Below are 14,107 nucleotides of genomic sequence, written 5' to 3'. Positions count from 1 at the left end.
TTGAGAGACAGGGCAAGGAAAGGATTACTAGGGAATGGTCAAGTAAGAGAGAGCATAGCCCACAGCTGTATAATGGGTGGAGAAAGAGACTCAGAAGAGACTCTCCCTAGCTTTCCAGGCATTTAAGGAGATAGCAGGAGATGTGTACTTTCAGACTTGCAAGATTCTATAAATGTACCTTTACAATAAAGTAGAATTAGCTCACCTGATCATGTTTCCTGTCTGGTCTATTTAGAAAGGTTGACAGCAGATAGGGATGTCTACTTTCAATGCTCTATAGTGAGTTTCTTGTGAGTTTCATTGTTTCTTTCACTTGATTTCAGAGGTAAACAAAATACTGCACGAGCATCTGGGACCTGGAGAAGAAAGGCTGGCTCTTCACATTCTCAGAACTCAGGGTTTGGTGCCTGAGCATGTAGAAACCAGAACCCTGTACAGTACTTTCCAACCTAACATTCCTCAGGTATTACATTTTTTTCTTTTCTTTCTGTTTATGAGATGCAAATCCGTGAAAAAGCTAGATACAAAATGACTTTTCTACTCTCGCATCCTCCTTTTGTCAGTAATTTTATAGGGATATTATCATTTTTTTAGGGATATTCAGGTGTACGTCTAGAAAAAGCCCATTATGAAACACAGAAATTAAATAAACATCCATAACATAGTCTCCTACCATATGATTTTTCTGATGTAGCTAACTATATAATGCTTGGTACCACACCTTGCATTATCATTACTTTGTTTCATCCAGGTAGGGAGACCTGCATTGGCAGGAAATATACACACACCTTGTAATACTATTTTTAAAAAATCATTCTTATGGTGAAATATCACACACACAACAAAAAATAGTAGAAATATATCATAATAACCAGATGGTCATTACGGGAAGTACCGTGTGAAGGATGCTTCTGACAGTTAAAGTGGGAATAATTTCAAAGCAATCTCACTGCATTATTATGACTTGTTATTATGGGAGAGAGTCTAAAGGGCTGTTTTGCGTATGTCCTGTGAATGGTCTTCTGTTCCCCACTCCATTGCAAAATGCTTTTGAAAAACCCATTAGTTTTAATCATAGTTTGTCCTTTGAATATAAAAGAATTAGGTGGGACTCCTCTTTAGCACAATCCAGCCAAATATGACCTGGGCATGCAGAGTGAATTCTTAGGGGGTTGCATCCAGGTCATGTCATCAAATTAGAATACTGATAGTTTAAGAGATGAGTTTTCTTTTCTTCTTTATTTAAGTTAAAGCCTGACATGATCATTATCTTATTGATACAGGGGAAGCTTCAAATGTGGGTGGATGTTTTTCCCAAAAGCTTGGGCCCACCAGGTCCTCCTTTTAACATCACTCCTCGCAAGGCTAAAAAGTGAGTAAGCTTGGCTGAAGTTTGTAGCATGCTATTTCATGGCCCAGAAATATTGATCCTTTCAAATCCTTTCAAGATGAACGAGAAGTTTGCCTTGCATTCTGTTCCCTTCTGTTGCCCCTTGTCACCATCGCTGAATTCACGTGGAAGCAAAGACAAGAGCTTTAAGCCGTACCACTTCATTCTTTCCATTACTTGCATTACAGATATGAACTACGGGTGATAATTTGGAACACCAAGGATGTCATCCTGGATGAGAAAAGCATCACAGGAGAAGAAATGAGTGACATCTACGTAAAAGGGTAATGATGACTTCGGCATTCGAAACTTGTTGAAAATAGGAAAGCATTGTTTAGTGTTAAGGAACTTGGTCACTTTGCCCTGCAATCAGTTAGAAGTATTGGAATTGAATAATCGTGTAATATTCACATTCCATCATTTGGTCCATATTAAAAACCATACATTTGGATGCAAGGTTGTACAGTGTTCTTAGGTTAGAAAGATTAGTCCATTAATCTTGATAACTTTCAGATGTATAAACTTCAGCTTCCAGAATTTCCCCACCAGCATGGACAACTGGGCATTGAAGTCCACACATCTTAAAGTTGCCAAGGTTTGGATTGGTCAGTTCCATGGACTACACAGCCAATCTGCTGCTTCTGCCTTTCAGATGGATGCCTGGCCACGAAGAGCACAAACAGAAAACGGATGTCCATTATAGGTCCCTTGATGGGGAAGGGAATTTCAATTGGAGATTTATTTTTCCTTTCGATTATTTTCCAGCGGAACAACTCTGTACAGTTTCCAAAAAGGTATAGACACCAAGGACAACTTTGCAATCGTTAATGAACATGACAATGAGCATCTAGGCTTGTATTTGTTTTAACGAAACTCTGAAAACCATTATGCACAAATCCGTAGGAAGAATCATGAGGGATTGTCCTGCTTCTCTGGCGTACTCAACCACTTCTTCATCCATAGGAGAAAAGAATTCTGACTTAATATTTTTCCCTAAGGATGGAAGAGCAAGGAAATGGTATATGGGAAGGGTAATTCTGAATAGGAAATAGAAAAGGGAAACAGCTCTTCCCTTTGCTGTTTTTTCACTAAGGGCTTTCATCTTTCATGCTCAATTTTCTTTTAAAACAACAACAATCAAATATGTTTGTCATGTAATGTCTCATTTGAGAGATATTACATGGTGCAAGTAATAGCCTAGAAATATACTGCTCAAAAAAATAAAGGGAACACAAGCAGAAGACATCCGAGATCTGAATGAATGAAAAAGCCTTATTAAATACTTTGTTCTTTACATACAGTAGTTTATGCACTGCTCAAACAACTAAAGGGAACCCAAAACTACTGTATGTAATGAACAAAATATTTAAAGGCTATTTCATTCATTCAGATCTTGGATATTTTCTGCTTGTGTTCCCTTTGTTTTTTTGAGCAGTGTATAAGACAGGTCACTTTAAGAGTGATTATGCCTTTAAGTGGGCAGTCTTTCCTATGATTGCAGCAAGCACTCATCCCACCTTATTTATTTATAAAAAAAAATTTAGCCACCCATCTTACCATAAGGTAACTCTGGGCAGCTTACAATAATAAAAGATATATACACATTATAAAAAGTTAAAATAAACCAAACACTACAATCCATTTAAAGTTGGGAAGGCTGGGGGGGGGAGGATGGGGGAGTTGGCATCCATTGTTAATCAGCCACTGAGATGTTCCCCCATTGGAGCCCCAAGCTAGCTAGCAGAGCCAGGACTTTAGAATATTGCGGAAGGGCAGGGGGATGCTGACCTCACAATGTGGGGCGGGGGGAGATATTCCACAGAGCAGGTGGGATGGCAGAGAAGGACCTTCTCCTGACCCTGCCCACCAGAATAATTGGGCTAATGGGGCCTACAGGATGCCTCCTCTGCCAGCACAGGTGGAACAGCAGGACACCTTGCTAGCTGATATTTATTTCTGTATCTATAAAAACACTTTTCTCTCCTTTTTTACTGTAGCAATGACAATAGAAGGAAAGCTCAATTTTTCAGGCAAAAGTGTTCACAAAAAATTGAAATTCAGAGACGCAAACTACATAATCAGATATTGAAAACAATGAAAAATTATATTCAATTCAAAATAAAAAGACTGAGTAAAATACAATCAAAGATTTTAAAATGGGTCAGAACAATTGAGCCTTCAAATTCTTTTCTAAGAACTACAAAGATTGGGGTTGGGGAGTGATGTCACAGAAAAGACCCCTCCTCCTAATTCTTATTCTGTTTTGCATTATTTTGCCAAATGTGGCAGCAAGGCTGCTAACTGATGCAAGGGATGGGGACCGCATAGTGTGCTGAAAGTTTAACACAGTTCAACACATTGTTAGTGATTTACCAAGTGCAAATCATCGAATTCTACTAATCCCTAACAGTGGACAGTTCCACACTTAAATTAGAAGGCAAAAAGAGTCACACATGACATGAGGCACCTATCTGCAACTTCTTTAAAAAAATCTATCTTTTCCCAGGATCATGTAGCATTGTCTCAAGTTCACAGCAGAAAAAATAAATTGCCAAAGATTTTTTGTACAAGACTAACTGAATCTAGTTTATGTATATATTCCTTGAATACAGAGTGTTTAACCAGCTTTCAGTGGTCAGTATCACTGGCTTCTAATGTACGCATTACCATACCTTGAAATACAAAGAACTGAAGGTAATCGATCTTTTAATCTCTGTAGATTTTCTTCAGACAGAACTGAAATGCTGCTGATAGAAAGTGGTAGATGGGTGATGCTAAGAGCAGTTTTACGAAAGACAATGAGGGAAATTCATTATAAATTCCTTGCTTAGTCTCCTTCTGTTCTGATTCTGGTTCTTAGGAACACTTCTGGAGTCTTGACAATACCGAATTCAGAATTCCACCCAAGCTGCTTATTCAGATATGGGATAATGATAAATTTTCTTTGGATGATTATCTGGGTATGTATAAAGTATTTCCGGATAAGGAAAGTTATATCCTTAAGTTCTCTGTGCCAAAATATCTTGAGATAATAATGATGTTCTCTTTCTCTGCCCTTTCGCTTTTTCTTTAGGTTTTGTTGAACTTGATTTGCACAACACAGTGGTGCCAGCAAAGGTTTCACAAAAGTGCAGTTTAGACATGATTCCAGAGCACAAGCCAATGAGCTTGATGAAGAATGTTAAGATTGCTTCACTCTTTGAACAAAAATCCATGAGGGGATGGTGGCCGTGCTACGTCGAAAAAGATGGCTCCCGTGTTCTGGCTGTAAGGTTCTGTTAATACTCCTTAATCCTTGGGTTTTCATTTCGGAATGGGACAAATCGCCATGGCCAACTCACGTCAGCTGACTTGCCATGGTTAATACCCCACAGGACAACTCACTGTGGCCATGGGACAATTCAATGCGGGATAACTCAAGAGAGGGACAAGTGATTTCCAGCAGGCCTTGTCTTGCTTTAGGTTTGAACCTTCTCAAGTTAGAAGTCCTTTGGTTGAAACCTAAAGCAAGACGTTAGCAGCAAGACAAGGTCTGCTGCTACAATTCACTTGTCTCTCTCTTGAGTTATCCTATGTTGAATTGTCTCATGGTGAGTTGTTCCAGCTGCAGTGAATTGATTTGGCTGCAGTGAGTTGGCTAAGGTGAATCAACTATGATGAGATGACTGGGACGTGTTGTCCTAGACCCTTTCATTTTGCTTCTCAAATGTTTAACTACCCTTCTTCCTCACAAAAGATTTAAATTGTTTTTGAAGGGAAGTACCGCACACAATATTTAGTAAGTAAGTATTTAAGTAAATAACAATTCTACACCTGGAAGCTCCTTGCATGGGATTTTCATTTCATTTGTGTAGAGATTTATAATTCCAAACTATTTACATAAACTCATCGTTAAATTTTGCTTTATAGAATTCACTCCATTTTTGGTTATCCCATTTCTTTGCCTTCTCCACAATAGACCCTGATAAAGGGACAGAAAGAATCCACAAGCTATTTAATAACTCTTTCTTGCCCCAAATATTAAAGTAGAAGAAATTGAATTGATTGTGAAGATAAATTCCCAGAAGTACCAATATGCAGTGAAAATCAGTGCAACTAATGCACACAAAGCACACCCTTATGCCACATTCACAAAATCTGAATGTGATTTTTGCTTGATGGGTTGGGGGATTTTCCTGGGGAGAATCTGATTGGGGAATTCTTTTTGGGGGGGGACACATTTTAAAGCTGCTGAAGTTGAGACACTTTGCACTGAATCACATTTCAGGATGGGCTTGAAATCTGTTCATGTATCATTGAACATCATGAATAAAACATCATTAAGCTGCAGCACTATAAAGTTCTTGATCATATTTTTATTTATTTAAAGGGTAAAGTTGAAATGACTCTGGAAGTTCTTGGTGAAAAAGACATTGAAGAACGACCAGCTGGTAAAGGAAGAGATGAACCTAATATGAACCCCAAACTAGACATGCCAAAGTAAGATATTTTCCACTTTTTTATTTTAGGGTCTTGTAGATTATGCTTCCCAACATATGAGGGTTTAAAGTTTTGGGGATACCTTAAGAATGGCAAGTCCATGGAAACCTAAAGGTTTGAAACAAGAATCATTTCAGTGAGAACACATGAACACATTAGTTGGCTCTTAGTGGTGCAGTGGCCTTTGTTTTAATGCATAGTCTCTAGGTTTGACTTTAATGGAGGTTTTAAAGTCAAAGGTTTGACTTTAATGGAGACATTAGAATTCATTTCTATATTATTGCACAACTTGTCATCTGTAACTTGGAAAATTACACTGAAATAATCATTTGATAATCATTTCCTGCAGCTCTTTCTCCTCCAATTATCAGTCTTTTCTTCAAGACAAATATGTCTGAAGTTTAGGAGCAAGCTAATTTATGCCAAGCATATTATGCAAACCTTAGTTTTAAGAACTATAATAGAAACAGCAGTGGACATTTGGAGATGAGGATAGAAATAAACCTCTTTTTAGGCAGAAAAACTGGAAAAATTGAACATTTGCACAAATACGCAGGTAGTGCTCACTTACTGATCATTCAGTGATCCTTTGAAGTTATAATGGTACTTAAAAAATAACTTTACAACCCATTTATGACCTTTTATGACTTTGCAGAGTCCATCATTCAGGTAATCGCTATTATAGCCAGTACATGTTGTCCTGTGTCTGACCTCTTTCTCCCCTCATTTTACAGAGCAGAGAGATTGAAGTGGAGGAGGATTGTAAGAGAGTAAGATGATTGCTCTTCTACACATCAGATGCAATGCAGCCCAATGCATCCTACGCAAACAACTTATTCTCTTGAAATTTCTTTGTCTCCAATCTCTCTGCTTTGTGATGGGGAGGGAGGAAGCAGATTTTGCAGACCCTTCATTTGTCTGATCCTTCAATCCTCCTGCTAAGGGGGTGGTTGGAAAGGGATTTCAAGAGGATAAGCTGTTTGCTCTTCTACACACTGAAAATAATGAGATCACACCAGTAACAGAAAAAGGTCAGGTAAAGGATACCTATAGATATTGCTTGCTTTTTTTCCCCCTCCCATACACCTGTGCACAGAGTGGAGAGATTGGGAAAAAAGGGATTTCAAGAATACTATAAATTGTTTGCGTAGTACACCCACATCTCCCAGCCCAAAGCTGGGGGGCGGGGGGAGGTGTCACTGCATTGCTTTCAATGTGTACAAGGCAATAAACTAGCACTTGAACATTCCAAAGGACAGAGGAGTGGCTGGGAGGCAAACAAAAGCCAAAGGTATAAAACTGAGTGGTCACATCTCTTTCCAGCCAGAAAGCACATTTGTGAACACCCTGTTTCCCATTTAGCAACTACTTCTCTTAGTGGCAGAATTGCCCATCTCAATTAAGATCATTAAGCAAGGAGTCCCTGTGCCTCTTATTACATATTATACACAATGGTGTATAATATGTATCTTATAGTATCTTATAGGATTCTTATCTTCAACAGTTCAGTCATAGTATTCATAGTATTTATACTACATTCTTAAAGTTAGGATTTCTGCACACATAAGTCAACTATATGAAAGCCATGCACCAACTGGATCTTTTTTCTTTTCACAGCCGACCAGAAACGTCCTTCCTTTGGTTCACAAATCCATGCAAGACAATGAAATTTATTGTGTGGCGGAGATTTAAGTGGGTCTTCATTGGCATCATCATCCTGCTGATTGTGCTTTTATTTCTAGCGATTCTCCTATATTCCTTGCCAGTATGTATTTTCTGTTTGTATCTTTTTACTTTCAAATTAGTTAGGCTGATAATCAGTTATACATATATGTACTTGACCACAGACAAACATTCCTTCTTGGTTTCAATAGGCATTGATGGAAAGCTAAATGTTTTCAATTTTACTAAGCAAAACGAGTATTGTTAAATGGATTAAAATCTAAATCAATTCATTATTGCATTAATTAGGCAATTATTTTACACGTGTTCAAAGTATATTTTAGTGGTTTTTTTTCCCCCTTTGGTTCAATTGTCCTATTTTCAGAGACTTCCTGGTCATATCCCTGCAGGGTTTTTTGGTTTGCCATAGCCTTTTTCCTAGAGCTAACAGTAATTAGACTATTTAGGCTTATAGTAAACAGACAAATTAGAATGTTTGATTCTGTGAAACTATACTGATAATCCTCAATTTACGATCCAATTTTACAAACGTTTTTTCCTATGGTTGTTAAACGAACCCATTGTTTGCTATGGGGAGTTTTTGCTGAAAACTAGAAGTAAACACGGTCATGTGACCACAGGAAACTGCACATGGCTGTAAATACAGGCCAGTTGCCCCTGAAATACAACCACATGACCTAGAGGGGGCGGCCATTGGGCTTTTGAACCAGGTTACAGGTATCTTTTGGGGAGGATCTAGGTATCTTTTGGGGGGGGGGTAGTTATGAACGGCCGCTAAGCTATGAGTCGTAACTCAAAGACTATAACAGTAATTAAACTAATTACTAATAATTGTAGCACCGTGTCAAGATTATATTAAAAATCACTTCCTTGCCACAATATCTATATACACTGCTCCGAAAGCAAGTTAAGTGTATCGCCAAAGCAAGAGCTTTTTGAACCTAAGCTTTGAGCCAAAAAGGAGTCTATATATGAAGGAGATGATTGACACAATATGCATGTTTTTTTTCTTTAAACTATTTTGCAATGATTTTAGTTGAACACTTGTGAATTAAAAACTACCATGCCTGTCTAAATGTGAAGAATTCCTTACGGCTTCTTTTTATTTTTGTAGAACTACATTTCAATGAAGATTGTGAATCCTTTTTCATCTCGTTAAGGAAGACGTTGTTCTTGAAGCTTGACTTTGAAACGAGGTTATATAACCTTTGGGCCAAATTGAACCACCACCTCAAATTATGTGTCTGTCTCTCATCTCCTGAGTTTTGCACCAGGAAAAAGACCACTTATGTGAATTCAACTGCTATCCAAGATGTTTTGAGAAATAACAGCCGAAAGTGACTATGATTTCTGAATTATGACTTTGATAGAAGATTATAAAATGATATGTCTTTTTTGTTCTTAAACGTTTTTCTCAGTATACCGTTCATTATTTTTTTCAGTTTTACCTTCCTTTTAAATATGTACTCTGTTTACACTGTAATTCTATACATGTCTACTGGCAAGTAAGCCCCTTTGAGTTTCACAGGGAGTGACTTCCAGGTAAGTGGAAACTTCAAAGGTTTATTTTAATTATGAGCAGTTTGAAATGGTGCCTCTTAACTTTATGGGAGGGGGGGAAACACATGCTACTTATTCTTACAAAAGAAAGGACTGTAAAATGGTTCACTAGTGGCATGAATAGGATACTATAAAAGGTCATAATAATAGCTCTAAGCTTCATTTTGCTACGGTCCTGCCTTATAAACAAAGCAGTGAAATAAAGCCAAACAAATTTTCAGTTTAGTTTTGTGGTTATTGTGCTTAGCAAAATATAGATTTGTTTTTTATTTTATATCATTTTCCCTCAAGTGCAGAGTTCGCTTTTTTCAAAGTATTGAATATTTGGTTAAGAACAGGAATTGACTGACCAGCTTGTTGCTGACATCATGGGCTGAGAGAGAGAGTTACTGGCCCTAAGTCACCATAAGTTGGACATGCCTCCTCTAAAGTAACCTCCTCAGAGTCTCAGAGTCAGAACTGCCATGACACTTGGGTCCCGTTTGCCTTAAACTTGGTCTAGGTAAGGGACTAATAAATTTCACACACTGTACCAGCGGAGAATGAGAATGAAAGGTACTCATCTTCTTTTCTTAGCTGAGGGAGCCAGCTTTGTCCAAAGACATTTTCCATGGTCATGTGATCAGCATGACTGTCTGCCGAGGCACATGGAATGCTGTTACCTTCCCACCGAAGTGGTACCTATTTATCTACTCGCACTTGCATGCTTTTGCACTTCCAGGAGTTATAGCAAATAACCGGAGCTCACTCTGTTGCGCGGTGCTTTGGTCTCAAATCTGGGCTGTCAGTTTTACAGCTGACCAGCTCAGCATGTTTAACTGCTCAGCCACTGCGTCTGCAAGCAAGTGCCCCTAAAATAGACATACATGATTGTGGCATCTAATGCCAATCAAGTGGGAATGGAACGGGGAAAATTGGCTTTAACCCCAACAAAAATGATGGTATACTGTTCTGATCACCATTGTTCATCAGATTGATGTTGGAGACTTTGGTTGTTTAGAAAGTCTCTTCCCTGCTTAAGTTGAAATGAAAACAGGCCTATTGAATGTGTTGCAATAATTCAAACAGATAATAATAATACACAGTCCTGTCCTAAATGAAATTCAAAATTTCACATTAATCAAGGGATTCAGGATGGGGAAGCAGGTTAGCTACACAGGACTATCTGCCCATTCTTCATATGATTCCTTTTTCTTCTTCTTGTCATCAGATATAATGTTTTTAATGTTTTTATTTTATTTTATTTTTATCCTACCTTTATTATTTTTTTAAGTGACTCAAGGCAACAAACATACCTAATGCATCTTCCTCCTATTTTACCTGCAACCATCACCCTGTGAGGTTCTTGGTCTGAGAGTGAATGACTGGTTTGCATGCCTAAGAAGGGACTCGAAGGGACTCAAACTCATGGTCTTCTAGTTTCTGGCCTGGTGCCTTAACCACTAGACCAAACTGGCTCAGTATTTTTCCCCATTGCTTATATATACACTTAATATATACACTATGTGGAATTAATACAATAACTTATTCATAAATTATGGCAGCATACTCTGAAGAGAAGATAGTGAACCCTAACTTGTACTATCATCAGAAGATAAATTGTCTCACAACAAAGAGTTATACCACCACATATTCTAAAAACTCGATTGGTAAGGTAAGAGTTCTCAAAGCGGACATTTGTGGTTCATCTTACAAACAGAAATTCTAAGCATGAATGCATTTTAATGCATTTAATGTGTTTTTGTAGCTATTGGAAATTTGCTACAGTCTCTCATGTCATCCCCATGATCTATCAACGTCTCCATGGAGACAATGGCCATAATCACAAACGTCAAAACTAGTTAACTCATAGAGCTGAGAACCTTCTCCTTTGGCTGTGTTCACATAATAAATAAACCTAATCTCAGGCTAAAAAAAAATGCAATTCATAAATTCATAAAACATGCAGCAACTCCAATAAACCGTATTGTCGCTTACCATCATGGCTTGGTTCCTACAATCTATCAAAGCCCACTTTAGCTTAGTCAAGTGTCTTAAGAAGGTCAGGTGTTTGTGTGAAGTTACCATTTAGAAAGCACAAGTTCCTTTTTTTAAAAAAATGAGCCATCCACACTTAATTGTTACAGAGGCAATTTGAGATAGGAATCACTTCTGCAGAGGACTCAATTCCTACCATATGTTTATACTTAGACACGAAGCATGGTTAGGATGAAGAAAGCTAGGATTTTACAGATGGGCCTTCTTTCTCATTGGAATGCAACTTGCCCAGTCATTCCCAATAAGTCAATGGCGGCTACAGAAATTAGAAAATTCTTGCTTCTTGGTGAGTCATGGCAGGGCAACCTTTGAATCTGTATGAAGCTTATAGAAATTGCTTATTTTTCACCTTGACTGGGTAAATGATAATGGTCTGAATTTGGTGAATAAACTAATGGCTATAATTCCACGAAATTATTTCCATAACGTGGATGGAAATGTTAGAATGGAACAGTTTTTCTGTCAAAACATAATTGCCCTTTATTTGGGAGTGGTAAGAACCAACTTGAAAAGTATGACCTAAGAGCAATAGCTCAGGGCTGGAACTAATCAGAATCCAGATGGATTGCTATTTAGTGACATAATATTTTGGCAGTAACTTGCCTGGATATAAGTGAACATTTGATCACTTCTCATTTAGTAAGGGTTCAGTCAGTGCCACGATTAAGCAAAGAATGAAAATCACAAATGGGTGGCTTTTCATCCAAGAGCTGAAACGCAATGTACTTAAAAGTTCTTATTAGAAAAAACATTTCCCTTAGAGAACTTTAAAGAGTATCATTTTAAGAAAATTAAAAATAAGTTGTGGAGAGACCTGGACCTTCTTGTTCACTTAGATTGCAATTCTAAGGAGAGAAGATTGGCTTCTATCTTTAACACTGCTCTTTCCACATATGATTGTGATAAAAATTAATTCTTAAATTAGTTCTTAAATCCAGTGGGGGTAAAAAGGAACTATGGGAGGATTAAATTAGAATAATATGAGGAAGAGACTGATCTTAAGAATTCTTTAGTGAGATTCAGCATGGATAGTTGTGTGTCTGTGTGTTTACCTTTGTGTTTGTGTGTGCAAATTTCCAAAGCAGCCCCCCCCCCTTCTCTGGTCTCACCCAAGCAGTAGAAGAGAATTTCCATTACTACTTTTTGTTTATAATCTCTGACATTCTTTGCTTATTCCTCTAAAATGTTCATCTCTATAATAATACAGAAGATAAATAAAAACTTAGAGCACTTGAAAAGAGTTTGACAACTTTATTGAATATAACACAGAGACTTATCAATTTCAAACTAAAATTATTATTTTTAAAAAAGTTACTACATGAACGTTTCATTGAATTTTACTGTTTATTTCTCTTTCTTGGCTACTCTGATGTACTTGCTCTTTTACGACAAGAAGACAAGGCTATGTAAAATTGATGGTTATTATTAGCTCCAGGTAATAAGTAAAGAAATAGTAATCACATCTGCATGAGAATTGCCTTAACACTTGTTAAATAATCAAAACTGCTTCATGTCAGGAACCAAAGTTGCTGATGGAGATATATAGATACGATTTCTTAGCATATTTGCTTTTTTTCCCCTTCCACATAGACATGTATTTATTCATTAAAACATTTTCCAGCTTTTCCAGCTTTTTTCCTCACAAGAAGGAACGTAGTATTGTTTTTAAAACAATGGGACAGCCACTGAACATAGAATTCAGAAGCAAAAAGATTAACCCAGCCAAAAGCTTTTTATTATTAGAATTACTTTTAAAATTCCCCTGCTGCTTGGTCCAAATATAACATAGCATTTCTTCTGTCAGTCACAAGATGTCAGTGTCTCTATTCTCTTTGTAAGGGCTCCACATGCAAATCTTTGTATGTTCCAAATGTTTAAGTAGAAAAGTGATGTGTAATGTTAGTCTTATCCTTTTATAGACCAGTGAGAAAATTAAGAGAGTTATGATATAAACTTTCCAAAACTACCCCAAAACAAAGGTGACAATTTCTTTAAAATTCTAATGCAAAGAGATTTAAATAATTATGAAAAATGCAATCAATATAAACTCAGCAACATCTGGCAACTTCATCTAGATTCACCAAAGAATAACAACCTCATTTTTCTGTAATTTTGAAAAAGCAAAAACACTTTTGCAATTCATTGATAAGGCAGCAGAATTATTTTTGATATGACCATGCCACTGTTTCAGTTAGAAGATCTAGAGAGAGGGAGGGAGGGAGGGAGGAAGGAAGGAAGGAAGGAGGGAAGGAAGGAAGGAAGATTTATGAATAAACATTACAATCTGCCTTTACTTGCCAATTGCTTTCAATGGGTTCTCTGTTCAGTCTGCTTAAGATTGGGAAGGGTTAGTTTAGGCATTAAAAGCCATCAGATATTTACCATAACAGATGTAACAGATTAACAGAGTTGGAAGGGACCTTATAGGTTATCTAGTCCAACTCCCCGCTCAAGCAGGAGACCCTACACCATTTCTGACAAATGGCATCCAATCTTTTCTTGAAAGTCTCTAGTGATGAAGCTCCCACAACTTCCGAAGGCAAGCTGTTTCATTGGTTGATTGTTCTCACTGTCAGAAAGTTCCTCCTTATTTCTAGGTTGAATCTCTCCTTGGTCAGTTTCCATCCATTATTCCTTGTCTGGCCTTCAGGTGCTTTGGAAAATAGCTTGCTCCTTCCCCTCTGTGGCAGACCCTCAAGTATTGGAAGATGGCTATCATGTCTCCCCTGGTCCTTCTCTTCACTAGACTAGCCATGCCCAGTTCATGTAACCATTCTTCATATGTTTTAGTCTCCAGTCCCCTAATCATCCTGGTTGCTCTTTTTCTTCTCTGCACTTTTTCTAGAGTCTCAACATCTTTTTTATAGTATGGTGACCAAAACTGGATGCACTACTCTAGGTGTGGTCTTACTAGGGCTTTATAGAGTGGTATTAGTATCTCACTTGATCTTGATTGTA

The 14,107-nt window shown here is 37.5% G+C and overlaps 1 protein-coding gene across 1 annotated transcript in view; it reads left to right on the top strand.

The window, feature by feature from the left end:
• The window catches only part of MYOF (myoferlin), a 98,439-nt gene extending 89,107 nt beyond the window's left edge, over positions 1-9,332 (top strand). The window contains exons 46-54 of the mRNA XM_034430423.2: positions 324-463; positions 1,284-1,372; positions 1,579-1,674; positions 2,043-2,184; positions 4,251-4,350; positions 4,464-4,657; positions 5,760-5,869; positions 7,487-7,634; positions 8,667-9,332. Coding sequence (XP_034286314.2) covers positions 324-463; positions 1,284-1,372; positions 1,579-1,674; positions 2,043-2,184; positions 4,251-4,350; positions 4,464-4,657; positions 5,760-5,869; positions 7,487-7,634; positions 8,667-8,711 — 1,064 coding nt within the window. The 3' untranslated portion in view covers positions 8,712-9,332. The remainder of the gene's footprint in view (positions 1-323; positions 464-1,283; positions 1,373-1,578; positions 1,675-2,042; positions 2,185-4,250; positions 4,351-4,463; positions 4,658-5,759; positions 5,870-7,486; positions 7,635-8,666) is intronic.
• The last annotated feature ends 4,775 nt before the right edge of the window (positions 9,333-14,107 follow it).

This window comes from Pantherophis guttatus, chromosome 6 (genome assembly GCF_059756535.1).
Source record: "Pantherophis guttatus breed Tessera chromosome 6, ASM5975653v1, whole genome shotgun sequence".
Classification (NCBI taxonomy): domain Eukaryota; kingdom Metazoa; phylum Chordata; class Lepidosauria; order Squamata; family Colubridae; genus Pantherophis; species Pantherophis guttatus.
The sequence above is the reverse complement of the archived record's forward strand: the minus strand, read 5'-3'. Positions and strand labels throughout refer to the sequence as shown.